Here is a 20,454-nt window from a genome sequence, read left to right on the forward strand (position 1 = left end):
GGTCAATCCATATATGAAGGCAAAGGAAAAGAGGATCACAAAACAGAAAATAGGCCAAATAAAGCTTAAATATAGTAGGCAGGAGGACACAGCCATCACACTTCAAAGCTCTGCAGAATTAACTTGGTAACATCCATTTTTGCAGGGGTGTATGCAACTCTGACCTAAAAGCAACAGTGTTAGATGAGCTCTGAAAACTGATTTAATGTTATGAAATCAACTTTTACTTTACTACATCTGTATTGCGCACCTTGGACCGAAGAGCATTAGGGCGCGGACAGTGTACACAAGCATATATAAAACAGAGAGGATAAGATGCGGCTGTATATTCTTATAGCAGACACAGGGAGTCAGAAGTATCCACAAGTGGGATTAAGCAAAGAGTTACTGCCAAATCCTCTCTTGGAAAACATTAAGAATCCATCAGGGATGCAATACTGGAAAACTGCATGTTTCTGCACATGATTCCCAAAGATTAACTGTAAAACATACCATGACTACTGTTTGAAACATCAGTCCGAGAAGTCTGCCCTTGACCGTTGATCAATTTTTTGTATTCACGTGTCTCCTTGGATAAGCTTTTCATGGTCTCCTCTGCCTGAATCCGTTCCAACTCAAGATTCCTGATCTTTTCTTGTAGATTCTTCAGGGCTGAAAATATAGCTGCCCGGGGAAAAGAAAATATAACATTTTCATAAAAATGAGTTTGACTAAGAAATGTAGACTTCTAAAATGCTATGTACAGCAAGCACAAAATTAAGAATATGTCACTATAATCTTAGTTTGTGTGAGGGAATGGATACCATACTCCACTAAAAAGTTGGAAACATGAAATGTGTCTATTGTGTTGCTTTCCATTCCCTCCCTGTTCTGTTCAATAAAAGAAAATGACTATTTAGGCCCCTATACATTTTAATATGGGACAGGATGACCACAAAGTCAGATATGGCTAAAGTTTTAAAGGGTTTCTTCAGTTTCATGCCCCATTATGACTCAAGGGACCCAAGTGGTTGCCCCTAACAGCACACATGTCATGAATTGAAATGACTCACTGGAGGGAAGCTGGGGTTACAGAGCTTCCTGAGAGGCATGGAATGTTTGCTCTCAACAGCCCATCCAACAGTTACTTTGACACATTACCAAACAAAATGGGGCACAGAGATTTTGGCTGCTCATCGAAGAGAGAATGTGTGTGTTTTGTGTATTACTTGAAAGTGGGACAATAATTTGGGTTCAAATTATTCTCTGGTCATTTTTAAGCCTTTAACACATTTCCTGGTCATTGTGAATCCCAGATTTCTAACAAAGAATAGTGGGCAGATGCAGTATCAGGCTGCTTTTTTGATTGGCCCTCTGACTCAGCCATCGTCTCGAGCTCCCCTTCATAAAACCTGGCCAGTTGGTGAAAAAGTTCTTTAGTTAATCCTAAAGAACCACTAAGAGACTGCAGCAGCAAGTGAGGATCTGTGTGGTACATGGGTTAGCTAACATATACGGGGAATTAGAACACCCCATCCTATTCGCTAGTCGTAAAAGCTTCCCAAGTGAGAAGAACAACTCTGTGTTGGAATTAGAGGCCCTTGCCATTAAATGGGTAATTGTCCATCTAAGGTACTACCTTCTAGGGAGAAAGTTCACACTTGTCATCCAAATGGACTCTAACCATTGAGTCATGCAATTGTTCTTAAAGCTGCAACACTACTGTTTCACTGTGGAACGTCGATTTCCTTTCCCGGTTTCCCTGTGAAACAGATGCAGTTACATCGCATATGGGAATGGTATGTGAGATACCAGAGTGTCTCTCAACCACTAGTCCCTGGGGATCTCTCAGGTGACAAGGTCACGGCCATCGCCTTTGGATCCAGCCTCTGGAGGTGGACCAGTGCAGGAGGATCAACAGGGTGAGGGGTCTTCGGGAGTGGGGGCGAGGCAGCCAACGGTGGGATGCAGTATTCCAACCTTTTTTGTTCATCTAACATCCTATTTTTTAGGATTCTCCGAGGCCCCAAGAACCCCTCTTTTTACACAAACACTGGGCCGAGGATGAGGGTGACAGAGTAACAAGACTAGCTCTCATACATCGTACTGGACATGTACCGTTAATCGGGTCAGGCAAAGTCAGGCACTTGACTTTAAGTGCATACACCCGATACCACGGATACAAGGAAGAGCCTAGAGACACACTCTGAGCAAGGCGGAACACGAGTACGAGCAGCACTTCCGGGGCCAAGGCACGAGAGCGGGTTGAAAACCCTGAGAGCTCCCTACTGGAGGTCCCTACTGGAGGTTGTTGCCTCCGACAGGCCGCGAAAGACACAGAGAGAAGGCCAGATTCGACATCAGAAGGCTGCATTGTGTTTCAAGGATGCCAGCGACCCTCCCAGGTGAACGGCGGCCAAGCCTGTGGTACTAACCTTAACTTGTGAATTGAAAACCAGGAAAGAAAGACAGCCGGTGAGTTGGCAAGCGACCTCGAAGACCGGTGTGTATTAAAGACTGAAGTGGCAATATGGTACTTGTGAATTAACTTTGAAGTAAGGACAGCTGTGAAATCAGCGATACTGAGTAACGGAGTGGTCCGGCGAAAGGAAGTAGCCCAATCAGAAGTCTCTGTGAAAGGTGCATTGTTTGGAACGATAAAGCAAATGAACTGCAAAAGTGAAGTAAGCAAAATTAACTCCTAAAGAAGTGGAAGTTCTTTATAATACAATACATATACATACATACATACCGATGGAGGGAGCTTAGTGCTAGAGGCAGTGGTTTGTGACAAGAGCCTCAGTATTTTCTCTGTTCAGTTTCAGCTAGTTGTCAAGCATCAATAGTAAATGGTAGTCATACATCCTTGGAGATTGTCAGTCATAGCACAGGGTGATTTGTCTAGTATCACAAAGATCTTTGTCATCATCATAGGTTAGAAGGAGAAGGCGATGGTGTGCATAAATTGGGCATAGGTACACATTTCCGGAGGAGAGAATCCTCAGGCATTATACAATCTTAAAAGCAGAGGGCTGGACGGTTTAGTGTCTATTAGTGAGAAGAACAAGTTACTTTCTTACCTGGTAACGTTCTTTCGATGGGATGGTCCGACGACGTATTCCATATCTATGACAGGTAATCACCACAGCTGTGCTGCTTCGGAAAATTTTCGGCGTCTGCGTCCTGCGTCGATGACGTTGATATGCTGTCCTCACCGACGTCACTGCATGTTATAAGTAGGACGCACGTAGCCTCAGTTATAGTTTTTTCCCAGAACGTGTGGCACCTATCTTCTGCCAGTATGACCACAGAAAGCCTTGCCGAAACGGAAGCTGCAATCGCATAAGAAATTCTGTAGCGGGGCAGGTAGGGAGGGACCGACATTGAACACGTCGTCGGACCATCCCATCGAAAGAACATTACCAGGTAAGAAAGTAACTTGTACTTCGAGGGGATTGGGTCCTCCGACGTATTCCATATCTATGACAGACTCCCAAAGCAGTACCAACGTATGGAGGAGGGAAACGAATTTAGAAATTTAGAATGCCCAATTAAATTGGAGAATAAAGGACCGCCTTGCCAAAGGCCAGATCCTGCCCATGGATAGAATCGAGGGAGTAGTGTCTTACAATTGTATGGACCGAAGCCCATGTGGCTGCTTCATAGATGTTACGAATAGGAACACCCCTCTGCAGGGCAGTAGAGGCAGCCATACCCCTAGTAGAATGGGCCCGTAAGCCTACCGAAGGGTCCTTACCCGCCAAGCGGTAACATTCAGAAATTGCCAAGACAATCCATCTAGACAAAGTCTGCTTAGTAACAGCTTGTCCCAAACGCCTTCCAGCGTAACCAATAAAGAGCTGACCCGGGACATGCGTGAAATGTAGAAACTTAAAGCTCTCCTAGGATCCAACCTATGGAGCCTCTCCTCTTCCTTAACAGGATGTGGAGGAGGATAAAATGCCGGAAGAATAACCTTATGGCTTAAATGAAATTCTGACACCACCTTCGGAAGAAAGGAAGGATGAACTCTAAGGACAACCCTGTCCTTATGAAACACAGTGAAGGGTGGCTTGACTGAAAGTGCCTGCAACTCACTCACTCTGCGAGCGGAAGTGACCGCAACTAAAAATACAGTTTTAAGGGTTAAGAGTCTCAAAGGACAAGAATGTAAAGGCTCAAACGGAGCACTCATAAGGAATTTTATAACAAGGTTCAAATCCCAACCTGGCACCTGGAAAGGTGACGGCGGAAACACATTAGTGAGTCCTTTGAGAAACTGAGAAATTAAAGGAATTTTGAAATAAGAACACTCCTCAGACGAGCGCTTAAATATGGACAGCGCCGCCAGGTAACCTTTAACGGTACCCACTTGCAGGCCCTTGTGGGCTAACGAAAGCAAAAAAGACAGAACCACAGGAATGCCACATGAAAAAGGATCCACATTCTTAACCTTGCACCAGTCGCAGAACTTTCTCCAGCGGCAACGGTACAGGGACTTTGTTGCCAGCCGTCTGGCCGAAAGCAACACCTCCATTGGTCCCAATCCTTATACCTCAACCTTTCAGAAGCCAAGCGTGAAGGTTGAGGGATCTGACCTCTGGATGGAGAACCCTACCCCCCCCTCCCGTGAGAGCAGATCGTCTCGGTAGGGAAGACGACGTGGAGGGCAGATGGACAAGTCGAGAAGGTCCGGGTGCCACGTCCTCCGAGCCCATGCCGGAGCAATGAGGATCATCCGGGAACCGAACCTCCGTAGCACTTGCGGGATGACGGGGAACTGGAGGAAACGCATACAGCAGTGGGAAGGACCACTCCACCACGAACGCATCTCCTAAGGCTCCCTTTGGAGGAAATTTCCGCGAGCAGAACCTTTCGCACTTCCAGTTCACACTGGAGGCGAACAGATCCACTTGAGGGGTCCCCCAAAGGGCGAAGATCTCTAGGAGAATCTCCTGATCCAGCTCCCACTCGTGAGAGATCGCGCTCTGCCTGCTCAGAGCGTCTGCCGTCTCGTCGTCTCCGGCCAGATGAACTGCTGAGATCGAAATTTCCTGCTGGGGGGCCCAGAACCAGAGCTGCATCGCCTCCCTGCACAGAGGAAGTGACCCTGCCCCCCCCTTTTTGTTGAGGTAGTGCATGGCCACTGTGTTGTCCGTCAGAATCAGGACATTCTTCCCCTGTACAGTCGGCAGAAAAGCCTTCAGGGCAAGCCTCACAGCCCGCAGCTCCAACAGATTGATATGGAGTCTGGACTCCGACGGAGACCAACGACCGCTGTCAACTCGTTGGCATGAGCTCCCTATCCCTAGAGGGATGCGTCCGTCACGATTGTCACCTCCGGCCAGGGCAGCCAAAATGGAGCCCCCCCCCCTCATCAGATTGCCTTCGACGGCCTACCACAGAAGGTCCTGGGAGACCGAGGGCGGCACCTAAACGGGGTCCGACATCCTGCCGGAGGACTGCGACCACTGGAGCTTGAGAGCCCATTGCAGAGATCTCATCCGCAACCTGTCCTCTGGCACCAGAAGAATGCAGGATGCCATGAGGCCAAGCAATCTCAAGAACTCAAACGCCGGGAGTCTCTGGGCGTGTTGAAACTTGTGCACCATCTGCTGAATGTGGTGAGCCCACACCTGGGGAGGGAAGGAACAAGTTACTTACCTGTAACTTTTGTTCTCCAGCATGGGTCTGGCATGGATTCACATGCTCATGAATATTCCCAGTCAGGCTGGGAATCCTCGGTAAAGAAAAAATCCTTATCAGTTTTGTTTCTGATCTGTCTTTCTTAGTAGTAACCAATCATTGATCTCTGGGTCATACTGCCCCCAGCCAATGACTGCCCTCTCCCTAAGCCCCGCCTCCGGCAGCCATCCTCACATTTGGTAGCACGCCAAGTGGCAGTATGACCAAGTGAAGAGCCGCAGAGGGGTAGGCGGGAGGGTTCGCATGTGAATCCATGCCAGACCCATGCTGGAGAACAACAGTTACAAGTAAATAACTTGTTCCTTCTCCAGCATGGGGTCTGGCATGGATTCACATGCTCATGAATAAAAGAATACATAGCAGTATACACATGCACAACCACGGGAGGTGGCAACAGGCTCAACATTAAGCAATACAACAACTCAACATTAAGCATCTCTTACCTCCTCACCAGGCTCACCTTAAGCGAACAGGTTGTGCAGCACTGCTTGGCCGACCCTGGACTCCTCCCTGGAGTCCCGATCGACACAGTAGAATCTTGTGAAGGTGTGCGTCGACCTCCACGTAGCAGCCCTGCAGATGTCCAGCAGGGGTACACCAGACAGGAACGCCGTGGTAGCAGCGATCGCTCTGGTCGAATGGGCTCTCGGACGGCCGGGCAGCGGTCGGTTTGCCAACCGGTGACAATGCATGATGCAGCCGGAGAGCCATCTGGAAATGGAAGTCTTCGAGAGAGCCTTCCCTTGATTCACAGCCACAAAGTTCCCGAATAGCTGCGACGTCTTCCGAAAAAACTTTGTGCGGTCCACATAGAACTTCAGCGCTCTAGCTACATCCAGCGAGTGCAAAGTCCTCTCGCCCGGCGTCGAAGGCGACGGGAAGAAAACTAGTAACACCAAGGGCTCGTTGAGGTGGAAGTCCGACGGCACCTTGGGCATGAAGGAGGGGTGTGTCCTAAGCACTACCCTTGTGTCATGAAAAGTCAAGTATGGAGGCTTGCAAGATAGGGCCTGAATCTCTCCCACTCGTCGTGCAGAGGTGATGGCCACAAGGAACGCTGTCTTCCATGACAGGAACTTCAAGGGCACCGAGTGCATATGCTCGAATGGGGCTCCCATGAGCCTGGTCAGCACCACATTAGGTTCCCACGCCGGGGCAGGAGCCTTCACCGGCGGGAATGAGCGGAATAGTCCCTTCATAAATTCCTTTACCAGGCGATGAGACCACAAGGACGCTCGTCCCGTAGTCCTGGTATATCGGGAGATGACAGTCAGATGCATTTTTATGGAGGCGTGAGCCAGTCCAGCTTTGGCCAGCGACAGTAAGTACGGCAGCACTTGAGTGGCCGTAATCCGCAGAGGGTTAATCTTCTGTGCACGGCACCAGACAGAGAACCTCTTCCACTTATGACCATAACACTTGAGTTGAGGATGCCCTGGCATTTGCAAGAACCTCTCTGCAATCAGCCGGCATATCGTACCCTCCAAACTCAAGCGCTGCAGGAGCCAGGCCTGCAAGTTCAGCGACTGTGGGTCGTGGTGTAGAAGGGTGCCTCCTTCTCTGGAGAGAAGATCCGCGTCCACCGGCAGCCTGAGTGGCGGGGACGTTGACAAGTCCAGAAGGTCTGGGAACCAGATCTGCCTCAGCCACGCTGGTGCAACGAGGATCATCCTGCACCTGGACATCTTGAGCTGGCTGATGAGGCGGAGCAGCAACGGTAACGGAGGGAACGCGTATAGAAACAGGCTGTCCCACGGGAACGAGAAAGCATCGCCCATGCTCCTCGGCTGTGGGAACCTGCTGGCGAACCTCTGGCACTTGGAGTTCATCGCCATCGCAAACAGGTCGGTCTGGGGTTTGCCCCATCGTTGGAAGAGTCGATCCACTTGATCCTGGCGCAGTTCCCACTCGTGGCACAAGCGCAGCTCCCTGCTGAGTGAGTCGGCAATGGTGTTTTTTATTCCTGCCAGGTGGAAGGGAACCAGAAACATCCCCTGGGCGACAACCCAGTGCCACAGATCCTGGGCCTCCTTGGATAGGGCTGGGGATCTGGTGCCTCCCTGCTTCCGTATGTAGAACATCGTGGTGGTGTTGTCGGTGAAGATCCTCAAGACCTTGTCCTTGAGGGACGGGAGGAACGACTTGAGTGCCCAGAACACTGCACGGAGCTCCAAGATGTTGATGTGAAGAGACCTCTCCTCCGGGAGCCAAAGGCCTCTTGAGTGGAGATCTCCGGTGTGGGCCCCCCAACCCTCCAGAGAGGAATCCGTAGTCACCGTCTCCTGAAACGCTGGGGTTTGAAAGTCTGTGCCCGTCGTGAGGTGAGCCCGGGTGACCCACCATAGGATCGCCCGACTGAACTCCTCGTCGAGTGGGATCCTGTCCTCGAAGCAGCCCCCCGCCTGAACCCAGCGGGCGTCGAGGAACTCCTGTAGCGGACGCATCCGAAGTCTGCAAAGGGGTGCAAGGTAGATGCATGAGGACATCATGCCGAGAATGGACTTTATGGACCTCACCCTGGCCACGTCCGTGGCTAACAGTTGCCGTACCTTGCCCAGGATGGTTTTTGTCCTCTCCTCTGAAGGGGAGGCCAATTGCTCCACTGTATCGAGCTTCGCCCCCTAAAGCAGAGCTACTTGTGACGGAACCAGGTGGGATTTGGGGTAGTTGATGGAGAACCCCAGCTCCGTGAGCAACCGGACGGTCCTCGCCATATGATCGACGGCGAGTTCCCTTGACCTTGCCTGGATGAGCCAGTCATCCAGGTAGGGGTAGACGTGGATCCCCTGCAGGCGCAGCTGCGCCGTCACTGGTGCCAGGCACTTGGTGAAAACCTTGGGTGCCGACTTTAATCCGAACGGTAGGGCTCTGAATTGGTAGTGGCGTCCTTGAACCACGAACCTGAGGAACTTCCTGTGCCTTTCTAGAATGGGGATGTGGAAGTAGGCATCCTCCAGGTCCAGCGACGATAGGAAGTCGCCTTCCTCCAGATGTCCCAGTACGTGCTGGAGGGTGACCATCCTGAATTTCTGCGCCTTGATGTATTTGTTTAACCAACGCAGGTCTAGGATGGGGCGCCAACCGCCTGTCTTCTTCCTGACGAGGAAGTACCTTGAGTACACTCCGGAGCCCCAGAGCCTCCTGGGGACGAGCTCGATGGCACCTTTCTTGAGCATCGCCTTTACCTCCAACAGCAGTTGAGGGACGTGATTCTCCTTCCTGGCCACGGGAGGAATGCGAGGGCACTTCTTTAGGAATTCCAGTGAGTGTCTGTTGGCCAGGGTGTCCAACACCCAACGATCGGTGGAGATGGACTCCCACACCCTGACGAACTTCGTCAGTCGGCCTCCCACTGGGGTGCTTCGGTGGGGGCCTGACCACCCGGCCGGGTCAGTCTTGCTTGGACGCGACCTTGCCGCCTTGGCCCCCTTGGCGACGACGGCGGGAACCCCCTTGCTTGCCGCAACCTCTGTAGGCCTCCTGGGAAGAGGAGCGGGCCGCCTGGCGGTAGGTGGAGGAGCCACCGCTGGATCCTTTGGAGGCACCATGTCTCCCGCCAGAGCTCCGAAAGGGCCGTCGCTGCTGAAGCACTTCAAGGGCCCGGGCCGTCTCCGAGTCGGTCTTGATGGCCTGTAGAGACTCATCCACCACCTTACCAAAGATGTTGTTGCCGTCGAACGGCATTTCCAACACTCTGGTCTGGACGTCCTGACGAAAGTCTGTCGCCTTGAGCCATCCTCGTCGTCGGAGGCAAACTGTTGCCCAGTTGGCGAAATCCGGTATCGGCAATGTCCGTTGCCACCGTAATGGCGTGATCCGACGCCACCTCGCCCTCCTGCAGAATTTCTAGGGCCTCTGCCCTTTTGTCTTCAGGCAGGAAATCGAGCAGGGGAGCCATCTTGAACCAGAGCTCCCTGTCGTAGCGGGCCACGATCGCTAAGGCATTGGCCGCCTTAATCGTCGTCACCGCCGACGAGATGACACGTCGTCCCATAGAGTCCAACTTCTTGTCCTCGCTGTCCGGCGGGGAAGTGGAAGTTGAAGCCGCCGCGCCCCCTGCGCCCCCTGCCTTCTTCTTAGCCGCTGCCGAGACGACAGAGTCCAGCGTGGGCTGGGCCCTGAGGCACAAGGGGGCGGCATCGGGGACTCTGTACTTCTTCTCGTACCTGTCCCTCTTGGCGGGTGTCGCGGCAGGGTTCTTGAGGACAGCAAGCCCCTCGTCCCAAATGTCGAGTAAAGGCACTGAGAGGACCGTCTTGCTCTTAGCCTCTCGTCGTTGGTACAGCAACCCCTCCTTTTTCTGTTCTTCAGGGCAGAGCTGGAAGAGCTTGGATGCCCTGGTTATCATGGCGTGGAAAGAGCCAACCTTGTCGGCTGGGGACGCCAGCGGGGGTGGGGGGCGCGACGACGGGATGTCTGCTGTGTCATCGCCGTCGTCGTAGTACGTCCCCGTCGCCGTATCCTCTCCCGGCGAGGGGGATGAGGGGTCCACCGGCCTCGCGGGCACGAAGGGCGGAGAGGGGTGGACTCTCCTCTGCTTGTTCAGAGGGTTTCCTGACGGGCCTGCTTCTGGATCCTCCGTCGGGGTCCGTTGAAATCTCGTCCTTATCTCGGTACATAAGGTTTGGATTGCCAACAAAATGGCCGCCGAGCTATCCTGGGGCTCGGGCAATGGCTGTGACAGACGGGATGGCCATTCCACTGGGCCCTGCCGGTCCTCCTCGTCGCTATCTTTGATCACGTCAGCAGACCCCGTCCCCTGGGATCGAACCTTCTCGAACCTCTCGTTGAGGTTTATGAACCTCTCGTTGAGGCCTCTCTCGGTGTCCACCAGTTCCTCCTCAGAGGCTGATTCCGAGTCTGTAGCGGCCATCGGCCCCCCCCCTTTTTCAGCCGGGGGCTTCACAGGGGTCTTAGCGGTGGGCTGGAAAGAGGATTCCCTCCGCGGCGGCAGGGATACTCTGGGCCCAGAGTCTGTTTCCATTGGCGTAGTCTCAGACGGCTCCGCCAGGGTCGCAGAGACCACTTCGATAGAGGCCTTAGCCGGGTGGATCAAGGCCCTCACCACCTTAGGTGCGTCCTGGGCCTTCGCCTTGAGGGGAGGGTCAACGCCTCGCTCCCCCTTTGAGATCGACCGGGTCCGCTCCAGCGGCCTACCCGGGTTCTTGGACTTCCTCTTCCCGAACCAGAGCACTGGCTCGTGGTCAAACGTGCTGGGCAAGTAGCGCCCTGCTTGGCAACCGAAGAGCCCAACCTTTCGGCACTCCCGGAGCCCGCGGACTCGCAGTGCTTGGCCTTATGTTGGGCCCCCGTTGCCGGGGCGCCCTCAAAGGACTTAGAAGCCTGCTCAACCTTCTTCTTCGCCTTCTCACTTGCTGTGCCCTTCTCCAGCCAGGAGGCGAGGCGGGAACGACGATCTTGTTGAGCCCGTTCCGAAAGGTTCTTGCAGATCGCACAGTCCTTCTCCATGTGCGTCTTGTCCCCATGGAGGCAGTAGAGACATTGCGAATGCTCGTCCTCCTTGAAAACGTTAGATAATCCGCATCCAGAGCAGCTCCTGAACAGCTTGGATCCGGGCGTCGAGCTTCGTTTGTCCTGGGCCATGTCTGTTGAGGTAGGCCGCAGATCTTCCGGAATCCTCCAAGGAGTGTAGACTAGACGAAAACTTCACCCTTGAGGGGCGTAGAAGAATTACGAAACGGGTCCCCGTTATCGGAAGTAGAAACGGTGGAGCTTGAGGCTCGATTAAATCTAAAAAATTAGAAAATCTCCTGAAAAAGCGTGAAAACGCAGTAAAAAACTCGAGAGCTAAACACGAGGACTCCCAACACTTGAGCGTGCAGTAAAAATCTGAGGATGGCTGCCAGAGGCGGGACTTAGGGAGGGGGCAGTCATTGGCTGGGGGCAGTATGACCCAGAGATCAGTGATTGGTTACTACTAAGAAAGACAGATCAGAAACGAAACTGATACTGATACTGATTTTTTCTTTACCGAGGATTCCCAGCCTGAAGACGGGGAATATTCATGAGCATGTGAATCCATGCCAGACCCCATGCTGGAGAAACACTGCCCCAGGGATGTGTCGAGCACTGCTCCGATGTACTGGAGCCGCTGGGTTGGCGTCTAGTGGGACTTCAAGTTGAGGGAGAAGCCCAGCCTGTGAAGGGAGTGGCAGGTGACAGACAGATGATCCAGGACTTGCTCCGGAGAGCGCGCCCTGATCAACCAATCGTCCAGGTAGGGGTAGACATGAAACCCCCCTTTCCTGAGATACGCCACCACCACCATGAGCTTGGTGAGGTCAATCCAAACGGCAGGACCCGAAACTGAAAGTGCGAGTCACCAACCGCGAACCTCAGGTACTTCTTGTGCTTGGGATGGATCGGCACATGAAAGTAAGCGTCCTTGAGGTCGAGAGACACCAACCAGTCCTGAAGTTGAAGGGCCTGGAGGACTTGAGAAAGAGTAACCATCTTGAACTTGTCCTTCCCGAGGAGCTTGTTCGAACCGTGCAAGTCCATGATGGGTCTCAATCCCCAGTCTTTCTTCGAAATAAAAAAATAAGGGGAATACCATCCCTTGTTCCTCTCCGCAACAGGCACCAGTTCTATGGCGCTGTTCTCCAGCAGGGACTGAATTTCCTGCGCACAGAGCGGATCCGGACACTTCAAAGAGAGATTCCCTGGTGGATTGTCGTGAGGCCTCTGCCGGAAAGGAAGACAGTTGCCGTGGGCTATGATCTCCAGAACCCACACATCTGAAGTAATGGCACGCCACTCTACAAGATGCTGCGCCAGCCTTCCCCCCAACCGGCAAACCATGGGACATGGCCTCATGACTGAGCTGAAGCAGCTGCGGCAGTGTCTGAGGGCAAAGAGGCAACTGCCCGAGCGGCATTGGGACCTTGAGTACCCTGTTTTCCACCTCTGGCACTCCTACGGTGGCCCCTTTGACTTGCAGCTCCTCTCGATTTACGAAAGGATGAGTAATATCAAAAGGAACCTCCCCTCCATTGCTGTCCCCTAGGACGAAAAGGCGGAAGTTGGCGAACTGCAGCGCTCAACGACTTCGCTACAGCTTTGGAGGTCTGCAACCTCTCAAGGCTCTCGTCAGCCTTGCTGCCAAAAAGATGTTCATCATCAAAGGGCATGTTGAGGAGCCGGCTTTGCACATCCGGAGCAAACCCTGACTTCCGCAAACACGCAAACATGCGTATTACGGTGACACAATCTGCCATGTCCAGACCCGATTGAACGGACTCACATGGCATCCTTGCCATCCTGCACAATAGCAAGAAAACCATCCCGTCCCTCCCCTTCGGGAATATGCCGCTAACGAAATACAGTTCCACAGAGTGTGCGTGAAACGTGACAAGGCACACACGGAGTTGGCTGCCTGTAAAGCCATACCCCCTGAAAACACTTTCTTTGCCCAGCCAATCAAAACGCTTGTCGTCCCTATCAGGAGGGATTGTAGGATACGACGCCTGCTTTGCTGGGGCCGTAGCCGCCTGCACCACCAAACTCTCCGGAGTGGGGTGCGTGGTCAAGTAGCAGGGGTCGCTACTGGCTGGGTGATATTTTCGCGGCAAAGACTTGCTCACTACCGGGGGGCGTGGCTTAATGGCCGCGTAGAAAGACGTGCTCTGGAGGACCTCCGAGGATCCGACATTAATCCTGAAGAAGATACATAGTATCCGGGAACAAAGCAGGCCGGCAGCATATTCATGGATGCATGAATAACTGGAGCACGCACTGAGCACTAAACAGAAACGAACAATAATTGGATGAGGGAGCTACAGCAGTCCGCGGAAAACGAAGTGTCCGAGCCTCGGACACAAACAAGATGGTCGGCAGCAGACAAAGGGTCATAAACTGACCACGGTGACGCCAAGGAGATATTGCTATTGAGACCGAGCTCGCGTCCGCCGCGACGCTGAGCCGCCTGCAGGGACTTGCTCAAGCAGACTGGGGATCAGCCAGCTGGTGGGAGCCTGTAGTTACGAACCGCGGCTGATAATCTGATCGGTGTAGCGGGGGTTGCGCCCTGCACACCGAACATGTGCATAGCGCAGCTGGATTCAAGCACGGGCACAGTAGCCCGCGACAAACGTGGCCGCAGAGTCGGGCCGCACTGCCTGTGATGGCCGAACATTGTGGAGTGCTTAAACAGCAGGCTACCGGTGGCGCTGCTGCCGGAGAAGGACGGCAAACTTGGGTGCGCGGCATCGCGCGAAGAGACGCCACCCCCCGCAGCTTTGCTGAGCTGGAGCCCAGGAGGGGGCGGGACATGACACGGCGGCCTGCATAGAAGCTTAGAGCACGAGGGACCGGGGCTGAGGCCGCGAAAAAGGTTGGCTGGAGCGGGCCCTGGAGAAAGTCCTGGGCGAGCAGAACGATCCCCACTACACGCTGAAGAGGTGCAGGGAAGTGGGGAACGGAGACCACATTTGATGATGGGCTCAATCTAAGACTGTGGAGCCCGAGGAAAGCTTGCTAAGAACGTTGGGAGGAACGCACAGCCTGGATAAGGGTCGGCAGACACAGGCCCCCAGCATTGCGTAACGCCCACCTGCCCTGGAGCGGTCACCAGAATAAGCAAGAGCTGAGGGTGAGGAAGCCGGCGTGCCCTGGCTGAAGGACGGTGCTGAGGAGTACGAGCCCCTGCGCAGAACATCACCTGCCGCATATTAGATAGGGAGGCAACAACATAGTATAAGCTGGTGAAGGGAGGCCTGTGCAGGGTAGCCTGAGTACCAAGCGGGGCCAAACCGTGCTGGGGCTGTTCAAGTGTGCTGTGGCTCCCACATATCTGTATGAACATAGAGACAATATAGGGCGCCCCCCAATAAAACCCATGTGCTGAGGAACCCTTCCGCCAGCTGAATAGAACAGCGAAGGCAGCTCACCCCGGAACGACCGAGGGACCCTAGTGGACACGCAAAAGGAAGCTTGTGCCGGCACTGAGCTGAACAGGGGCGCCGGAGGCGATACTGTAGGCCTACGGTTTGTGGGTGCCGGGGGGTCCCGGTGCAATAGGGTGTGGAGCCTGAGAAAGCACCCAACCACTGAAGGGCTAGAGAAATTACACCGAGCAAAGGCGGTCACGTGGGAGAACACAGTCCACTCTGGGAGAGCAGCGGGCAGGAGAGGAGTGACCTTAAGACAGCCAAGCAAGCCTTATACATCAAATAGCCAGACACCACGGAAACCTGCACGAAAGAAGCAGTTGTGCTGACTCGCATACTGCGAGCGTGGCACAATGTCTAACAAAGTTGTCAGACCAAAGAACAAACAGCCCACGCTGGAGGCTTACACCAAGACATCCCCTGGGACTGAGGGCGCTAGGAGCAGGGACAGAAATACTGCTACAACGGAGGAGGCCCCGGACACAATCCAAGAGGTGCTGGCAGCAATTGTGGACCTGAAAGTGGCCTGGAAGATTAAACTAGGCCTAGCCATGAACAAACTGAAAGTGGCACTAGACCTTAAGGTTGGAGCGGTCCAGGAAGATGTGAACTTACTAGGACAGGATGTAAGAAAACTTGCAGAGCACACCAGGAACTTGGAAAAAGAGATGGCCCCCAATACAGCGGAATGCGCTGCCCACAGATCGGAACTCCATGCCCTTGTGCAGCGAGTGGGCAACCTGGAAAACAGAGCAGAAGAAGCGGAAGGTTGCGCTAGACTAAACAACATCCGCATTGTTGGATTGCCAGAAGGAATGGAAGGGTCTAACCCAACGGAATATGTGGAGACCATTTTGTTACAGGAAATAACCGGAGGGGAACTGACCCCGGGGTTTGCTGTCGAAAGGGCGCATAGGGCTTTGATGAGGAGGCCGCCCCTGGGAGCCTCCCCAGGCCATTGATCGTGAAGATTTTAAATTACTGAGACAGGGAGAGAATACTTGAATTCTTCCAAAAAGGGGGGACGATCGAGAGGGGGCCCGTGAAAATAACGGCATACCCTGACTATACTTTGCAAGTACAACGCAGCAGAATGAACTTTGGGGCAGTTAAGAGAAGACTGAGAGAAACAGGCCATAGATGCATGTTGTTGTATCCAGCCAAACTGAATGTGTTCCACAAGAATAAAACGTTGTTTTTTGTTTCACCGGAGGATGCCATGGGTTGGCTGGATATGCAGAGCCACCCGCAAGAATCGGGGATCCAGACAGGTGACGGAGAAGATAAGTAGCATGCTGTTGTGGCACCCAGGGTGACATAGCACGAGACATTGGGACTAGATTATAACATTAAAGAAGGCTCTCAGGGATTGTGAGGCTGGGAATGTGCTGGTTTGCAGGATCCGGTTGAACTAAATACCTCTAATTACACAAAGGGGAGCCCCGGGGTGTTAACCCTTGAAACCCCATAGCATTGCTCTTAGTTCGGTCACTTTTAGATTGGTGACGCCCCGCGGGGTCCTACCCCTCGATACCACGAGATAGGACAAGACGCGGTTGGGCCTGAGATCCAGGGATGGAGCTGGGCATTTGTTGGGGGTAGGAAGGGGAAAGGGTGTGTGCCGTGGGGAGTGAAGGAGGGTGGGGAGCAAAGGGAAGTTGGGGGGGGAGTTGAGAAAGGGAAGGGAGGTGGGAAGGGAAAAGACGTTTGGGGTGTTTGTAGTTAAGGGAAGTTTGAATCGGGGAACAAGCCAATGTAGACTGAGATGTGAGAGAGATCTGGGCTGCACTGTTGGGAGGGGAAGGTGAACTCTAATGGGCCATGGGGGACCTTAAAATAATTACGTGGAATGTCAGGGGACTTAATAGTTATCTAAAGAGGAACAAGGTTATGTTGTACCTGCGCAGGCAAAGGATAGACATTACATTGTTGCAGGAGACTCACTTGACACGGGAAAAGATGGAGATGGTTGTGAAGAAATAGAAGGGGGTGGTGGTGGGCTCGATATATTCGCTTATGCTAGAGGAGTGCTTATTTGGGTGGCGCCGCATGTCCCGTTTCAACTGTTGCAGGAAAAGGCGGAAACGGATGGGAGGATGGTCATACTGAGGGGATTGGTGGAGAATAAGGAGATAAGCATTGTAAATACATATGCTCCCAATCAGAATACGGCAGCGTACTTTAGAATTCTGTGTACTAAACTTAGCATGTGTATGGGGAGTGCAGTGATCTGGGGAGAGGATTTTAACTGTGTATTGAACCCCAGGGTGAATAGGTCAGATGGAAAGACTGATAGACCCGCCCCAGCGGCTAAAGCATTGCAGACGCTACTAGATGACTTTGGTCTGGCAGATGTGTGGAGGACGAGACACCCCCAAGAAAGGCAATACTCGCACTACTCCGCCCCGCAGCAGTTACATACAGGGCTGGACTATGTCTTTGCCACGTCGGAGGTAATAACTGAGATTACCCAGGCGGAATATAAAGCAAGGGTCCTCTCGGACCACTCGCCCCTGGTCCTCGGATGGCAATACTGCCCCCCAAGGGCGAGGATCCCGACATGGCACCTCCGGGCAGAGGCACTTAAGGATCCCCTTTTTAGGGAGGACTGTTGGGGAGAATTCTCTGGTAAGGCTAATTTCCCAAACCTGGTGAGTCCCCTTTGCTGGATTTTTGGGGTTTATTTTATGTGTTTTATGGGCTCTGGGGTCTTTTACTCCATAGGGCTTCATGTGTTTTTGGTATGTGTGTTACACAGCACCCTCCGTGCCGTAACACAGGGGTGTCATAGTGACCCCCAAACATAGACTCCATACCCTGGGACTGACCACTGTCTCCCAGGGCATGTAAAGTCACCATTGGCTTTACTAGTCCTAAATTGTGAACAGAACCAGTATAAACCATCATATTGTGGGCGTACTGGTAGGGGCAATTCGATTGCCCCTGGGTCTGTTGTTCGAGGGGGCACTGTCCAGTCCCCCCTGAGCGAGTTTTGGCTGGTGGCAGTGGATACTACTTTTTATATTCGACGGCAAATATATTCCTATGGGATTTTCCCATTGTTCGAGGCTAATACTTTTTAACATAGCCTCAAACATACCGGCGGTTTATTTATTTAATATTAATTCACCGGTTGGTATTTTTTGCCAGAACTCGGTTCCAAAATGGCGTTTGTGTTCGCTTCTGTGACTCCAACCCAAGTCGAGCCATTTGTTCCACTTTTTGGCGGGCTTCTCCACAGAAGCCTCCAAAAGTGGTGCCACTCTGTCTGGGTACCACAGGGGGTGTGGGAGGGGGTTTAGGGACCCTGGACTGAGTTGCCTCAGCAACTCAAGTCGCACTCTTGTGTGATTGGCCCAGTGGTGAGCCGCCCGGCTCACCACTTAGCATGTTTGAGTGACAGCTAGGACTGATGAATGGGGGTTTTCTGCATAAAAGCAGGGCTTTGGGGACTGGGACTTCAGACATCGCCACAGGACCAAAGAATCCCAAGAGGGAGAAGCTGAGCCGACCTGCAACGACGACACCACCGGTGGAGCCCTGCTGAACCGACTCACCACTTCTTCCAACGACAGAGGAGATCTTCATCCCGAAGAGTCTTCTTCCTTTGACTGGTGGGGATAACTAGTTTGCCCGTCTTTTCGCCTTCCCGGATCATCTCGTGGCCGCCTTGCCTGTGCCAAGCACCCCGGCAACCGGGATACCATGTTTTACCACTACCGCAAATAAAAGGGTAGTACCTTTTAACCGGATAACTCCGCGGCTGGTTTCTTACCTGGCAGTGCAACGACCTTCAGCTTTCCTCCACGTCGAGATCTTCTCTTCCTCTGGACGATGCCGCGACTTGCACCCGCTGCCAGGAACAACTGCCCCCGCTGGAGGATTCTCTCCACTTTCAAGGTACTGTGTCCGCCTGGCCTCCCTCGCAACGGTCTGTGTGGGGTGTCTCTTAAATCCTCAACTTACCACTTGGGTTGGCCCTAGGCTGGCTAACTTAACTTTTCTGAGCTGAACTGATTCCTTTTTAAACTCTCTGCAAGACTCTCCAAGCCTTTTAATCTGTGTGATCTTGGGCGCATTGGTGTTCTACTCTCTCCAAGAGGGAGCCTGGCCTCTGAACTTTTTGCTCACAATTAGACTGACTTTCCTGCCTTGCTGAGTGCTTCTAAAGTATTGTGTTGTGTGCTGTTTCTAATTTCTGCCTTTTCCCTCCCTTTTTCTTAACTTATTGGAGTGCCATCTTTAGTTAAGCGCTCACCTCTGTCTGGAAAGAAGTGGTGTTAACTAAGGCTTGTCTAATAAGGAATAAGGGGTGTATATATAAATAGTGACTGTGTTTTTGAACTTGCTTACAATAATAGTGCTAGAGTGTTTCCAAGTGTCTTTAAATAAATAATTATATACTTGATACCAAAGCTCTGGTCAGTGTTTGCTTGTGCTACTGTATTTTTGTACCTATCTTGTATACTCTATATACTGTCTAACCCTTCTTGAGAGAAGTCTGGCTGCTCAGTCACAGCTACCAGGTAAATCTGGGTGGTACAGACTGGTACCAATTGGGTTTACTGCCAACACCTGTAGTCGTAAGCCTTTTGCAGTGGTCCCTAAGGGAACTGCACAGGTTTCTGCCTAACAAGGACATAAGGGAGGAGATTCAAAACTACTTTGAGATAAATACGGGTAGTGTGGACTCGGTAAGCACATTATGGGAAGCCGTTAAGGTGGTGGTGAGAGGTGTAGCCATAGCAAAATCAAAGGGCCTGCAAGGTGGGATCCTGGCTGGCCTACAAGAAACAGAAAGGGAACTGGAGGAAGCATTGAAGGGAGGAGGTGACACGGAGAGGGATATGGAGTTGATACTTAAACTGCAGCAGAAATGTGCGGAGCTATGGGAAAGATTGTGCAGCCTCAACTATAAAAAATATAGAGAGGCAACATGTGGGAGGGGACAAAACAGGAAGGCTATTGGCATGGTTATACAAGAGCGAGAATCCCAGACCCACGATTAGAACGATAACGAGAGACGATGGTAGCGTAGCTGACACCGAAGAGGGAGTCAATCAAGAATTAGCAGATTATTATAGGTTACTATATGGAGATAAGGTGGGAAGTAGTCATGGGGAGATAACAGAAACACTGGAGGATATAGGACTGTCCACGATAAGTTTGGAGGAAAGAGAAGAGCTAGATGCACTGATTACTTTGGAGGAATTGGGAGAAGTGGTGAGGCAGCTGCGTACTAGTAAGACTCCAGGGGCGGACAGGCACTTAGAGAAGCAATTATAATACCGCTTCCCAAACCTAACAAGCCCAGGCATAGCTGTGGCTCCTACAGACCTTTGTTGATGCTGAACCAAGACAGCAAGATATTGACGGCGGTCTTGGCAAACAGGCTGCGGAGATTTGTTGGCAAGCTAATACACCCCGACCAGACGGGCTATGTCCCGAATAGTAATATGACGCAAAATCACAGACTCCAATGGGTTGTCGAATGGGGCTGTAAGAACGAGGGTGAAATGGCAATTGTGTCTTTGGACACGATAAAAGCTTTTGATTCAATCAGGTGGCTGTGGTTGCTGGCGACCCTGGCGGGCTATGGTATGGGGCCTGGATACATAAGGTGGGCGGAGATGCTATATAGTGAACCGCTGGCCAGGGTCAAAACGAGATCAGTGATATCTGAAAGATGGCAACTTAGTAGAGGCACCAGACAGGGGTGCCCATGGTCCCCAATGCTCTATATACTGGCCCTGGAGCCCTTAGCAATATACCTTAGACAACAATATGATACCATAGGTATCGAGATAGGCGGGGAACTACACTTGATCTCCTTATATGCAGATGACTTGCTGCTGTACTT

At 52.3% G+C, this 20,454-nt stretch overlaps 1 protein-coding gene across 4 annotated transcripts in view; it reads right to left on the reverse strand.

Moving 5' to 3' along the window:
- Positions 1–20,454, reverse strand: part of CEP57 (centrosomal protein 57) — a 1,562,635-nt gene that overhangs the window by 1,090,741 nt on the left and 451,440 nt on the right. For 3 of the 4 annotated variants that reach the window (XM_069639189.1, XM_069639190.1, XM_069639193.1), the window contains exon 3: positions 493–663. The exons of the other annotated variant lie outside the window; for it this stretch is intronic. In XM_069639189.1, the coding sequence (XP_069495290.1) occupies positions 493–663 (171 nt within the window). The remainder of the gene's footprint in view (positions 1–492; positions 664–20,454) is intronic. 4 annotated transcript variants of the gene reach the window in all.

This window comes from Ambystoma mexicanum, chromosome 7q (assembly GCF_040938575.1).
Source record: "Ambystoma mexicanum isolate Mex_15411 chromosome 7q, UKY_AmexF1_1, whole genome shotgun sequence".
Lineage (NCBI taxonomy): Eukaryota > Metazoa > Chordata > Amphibia > Caudata > Ambystomatidae > Ambystoma > Ambystoma mexicanum.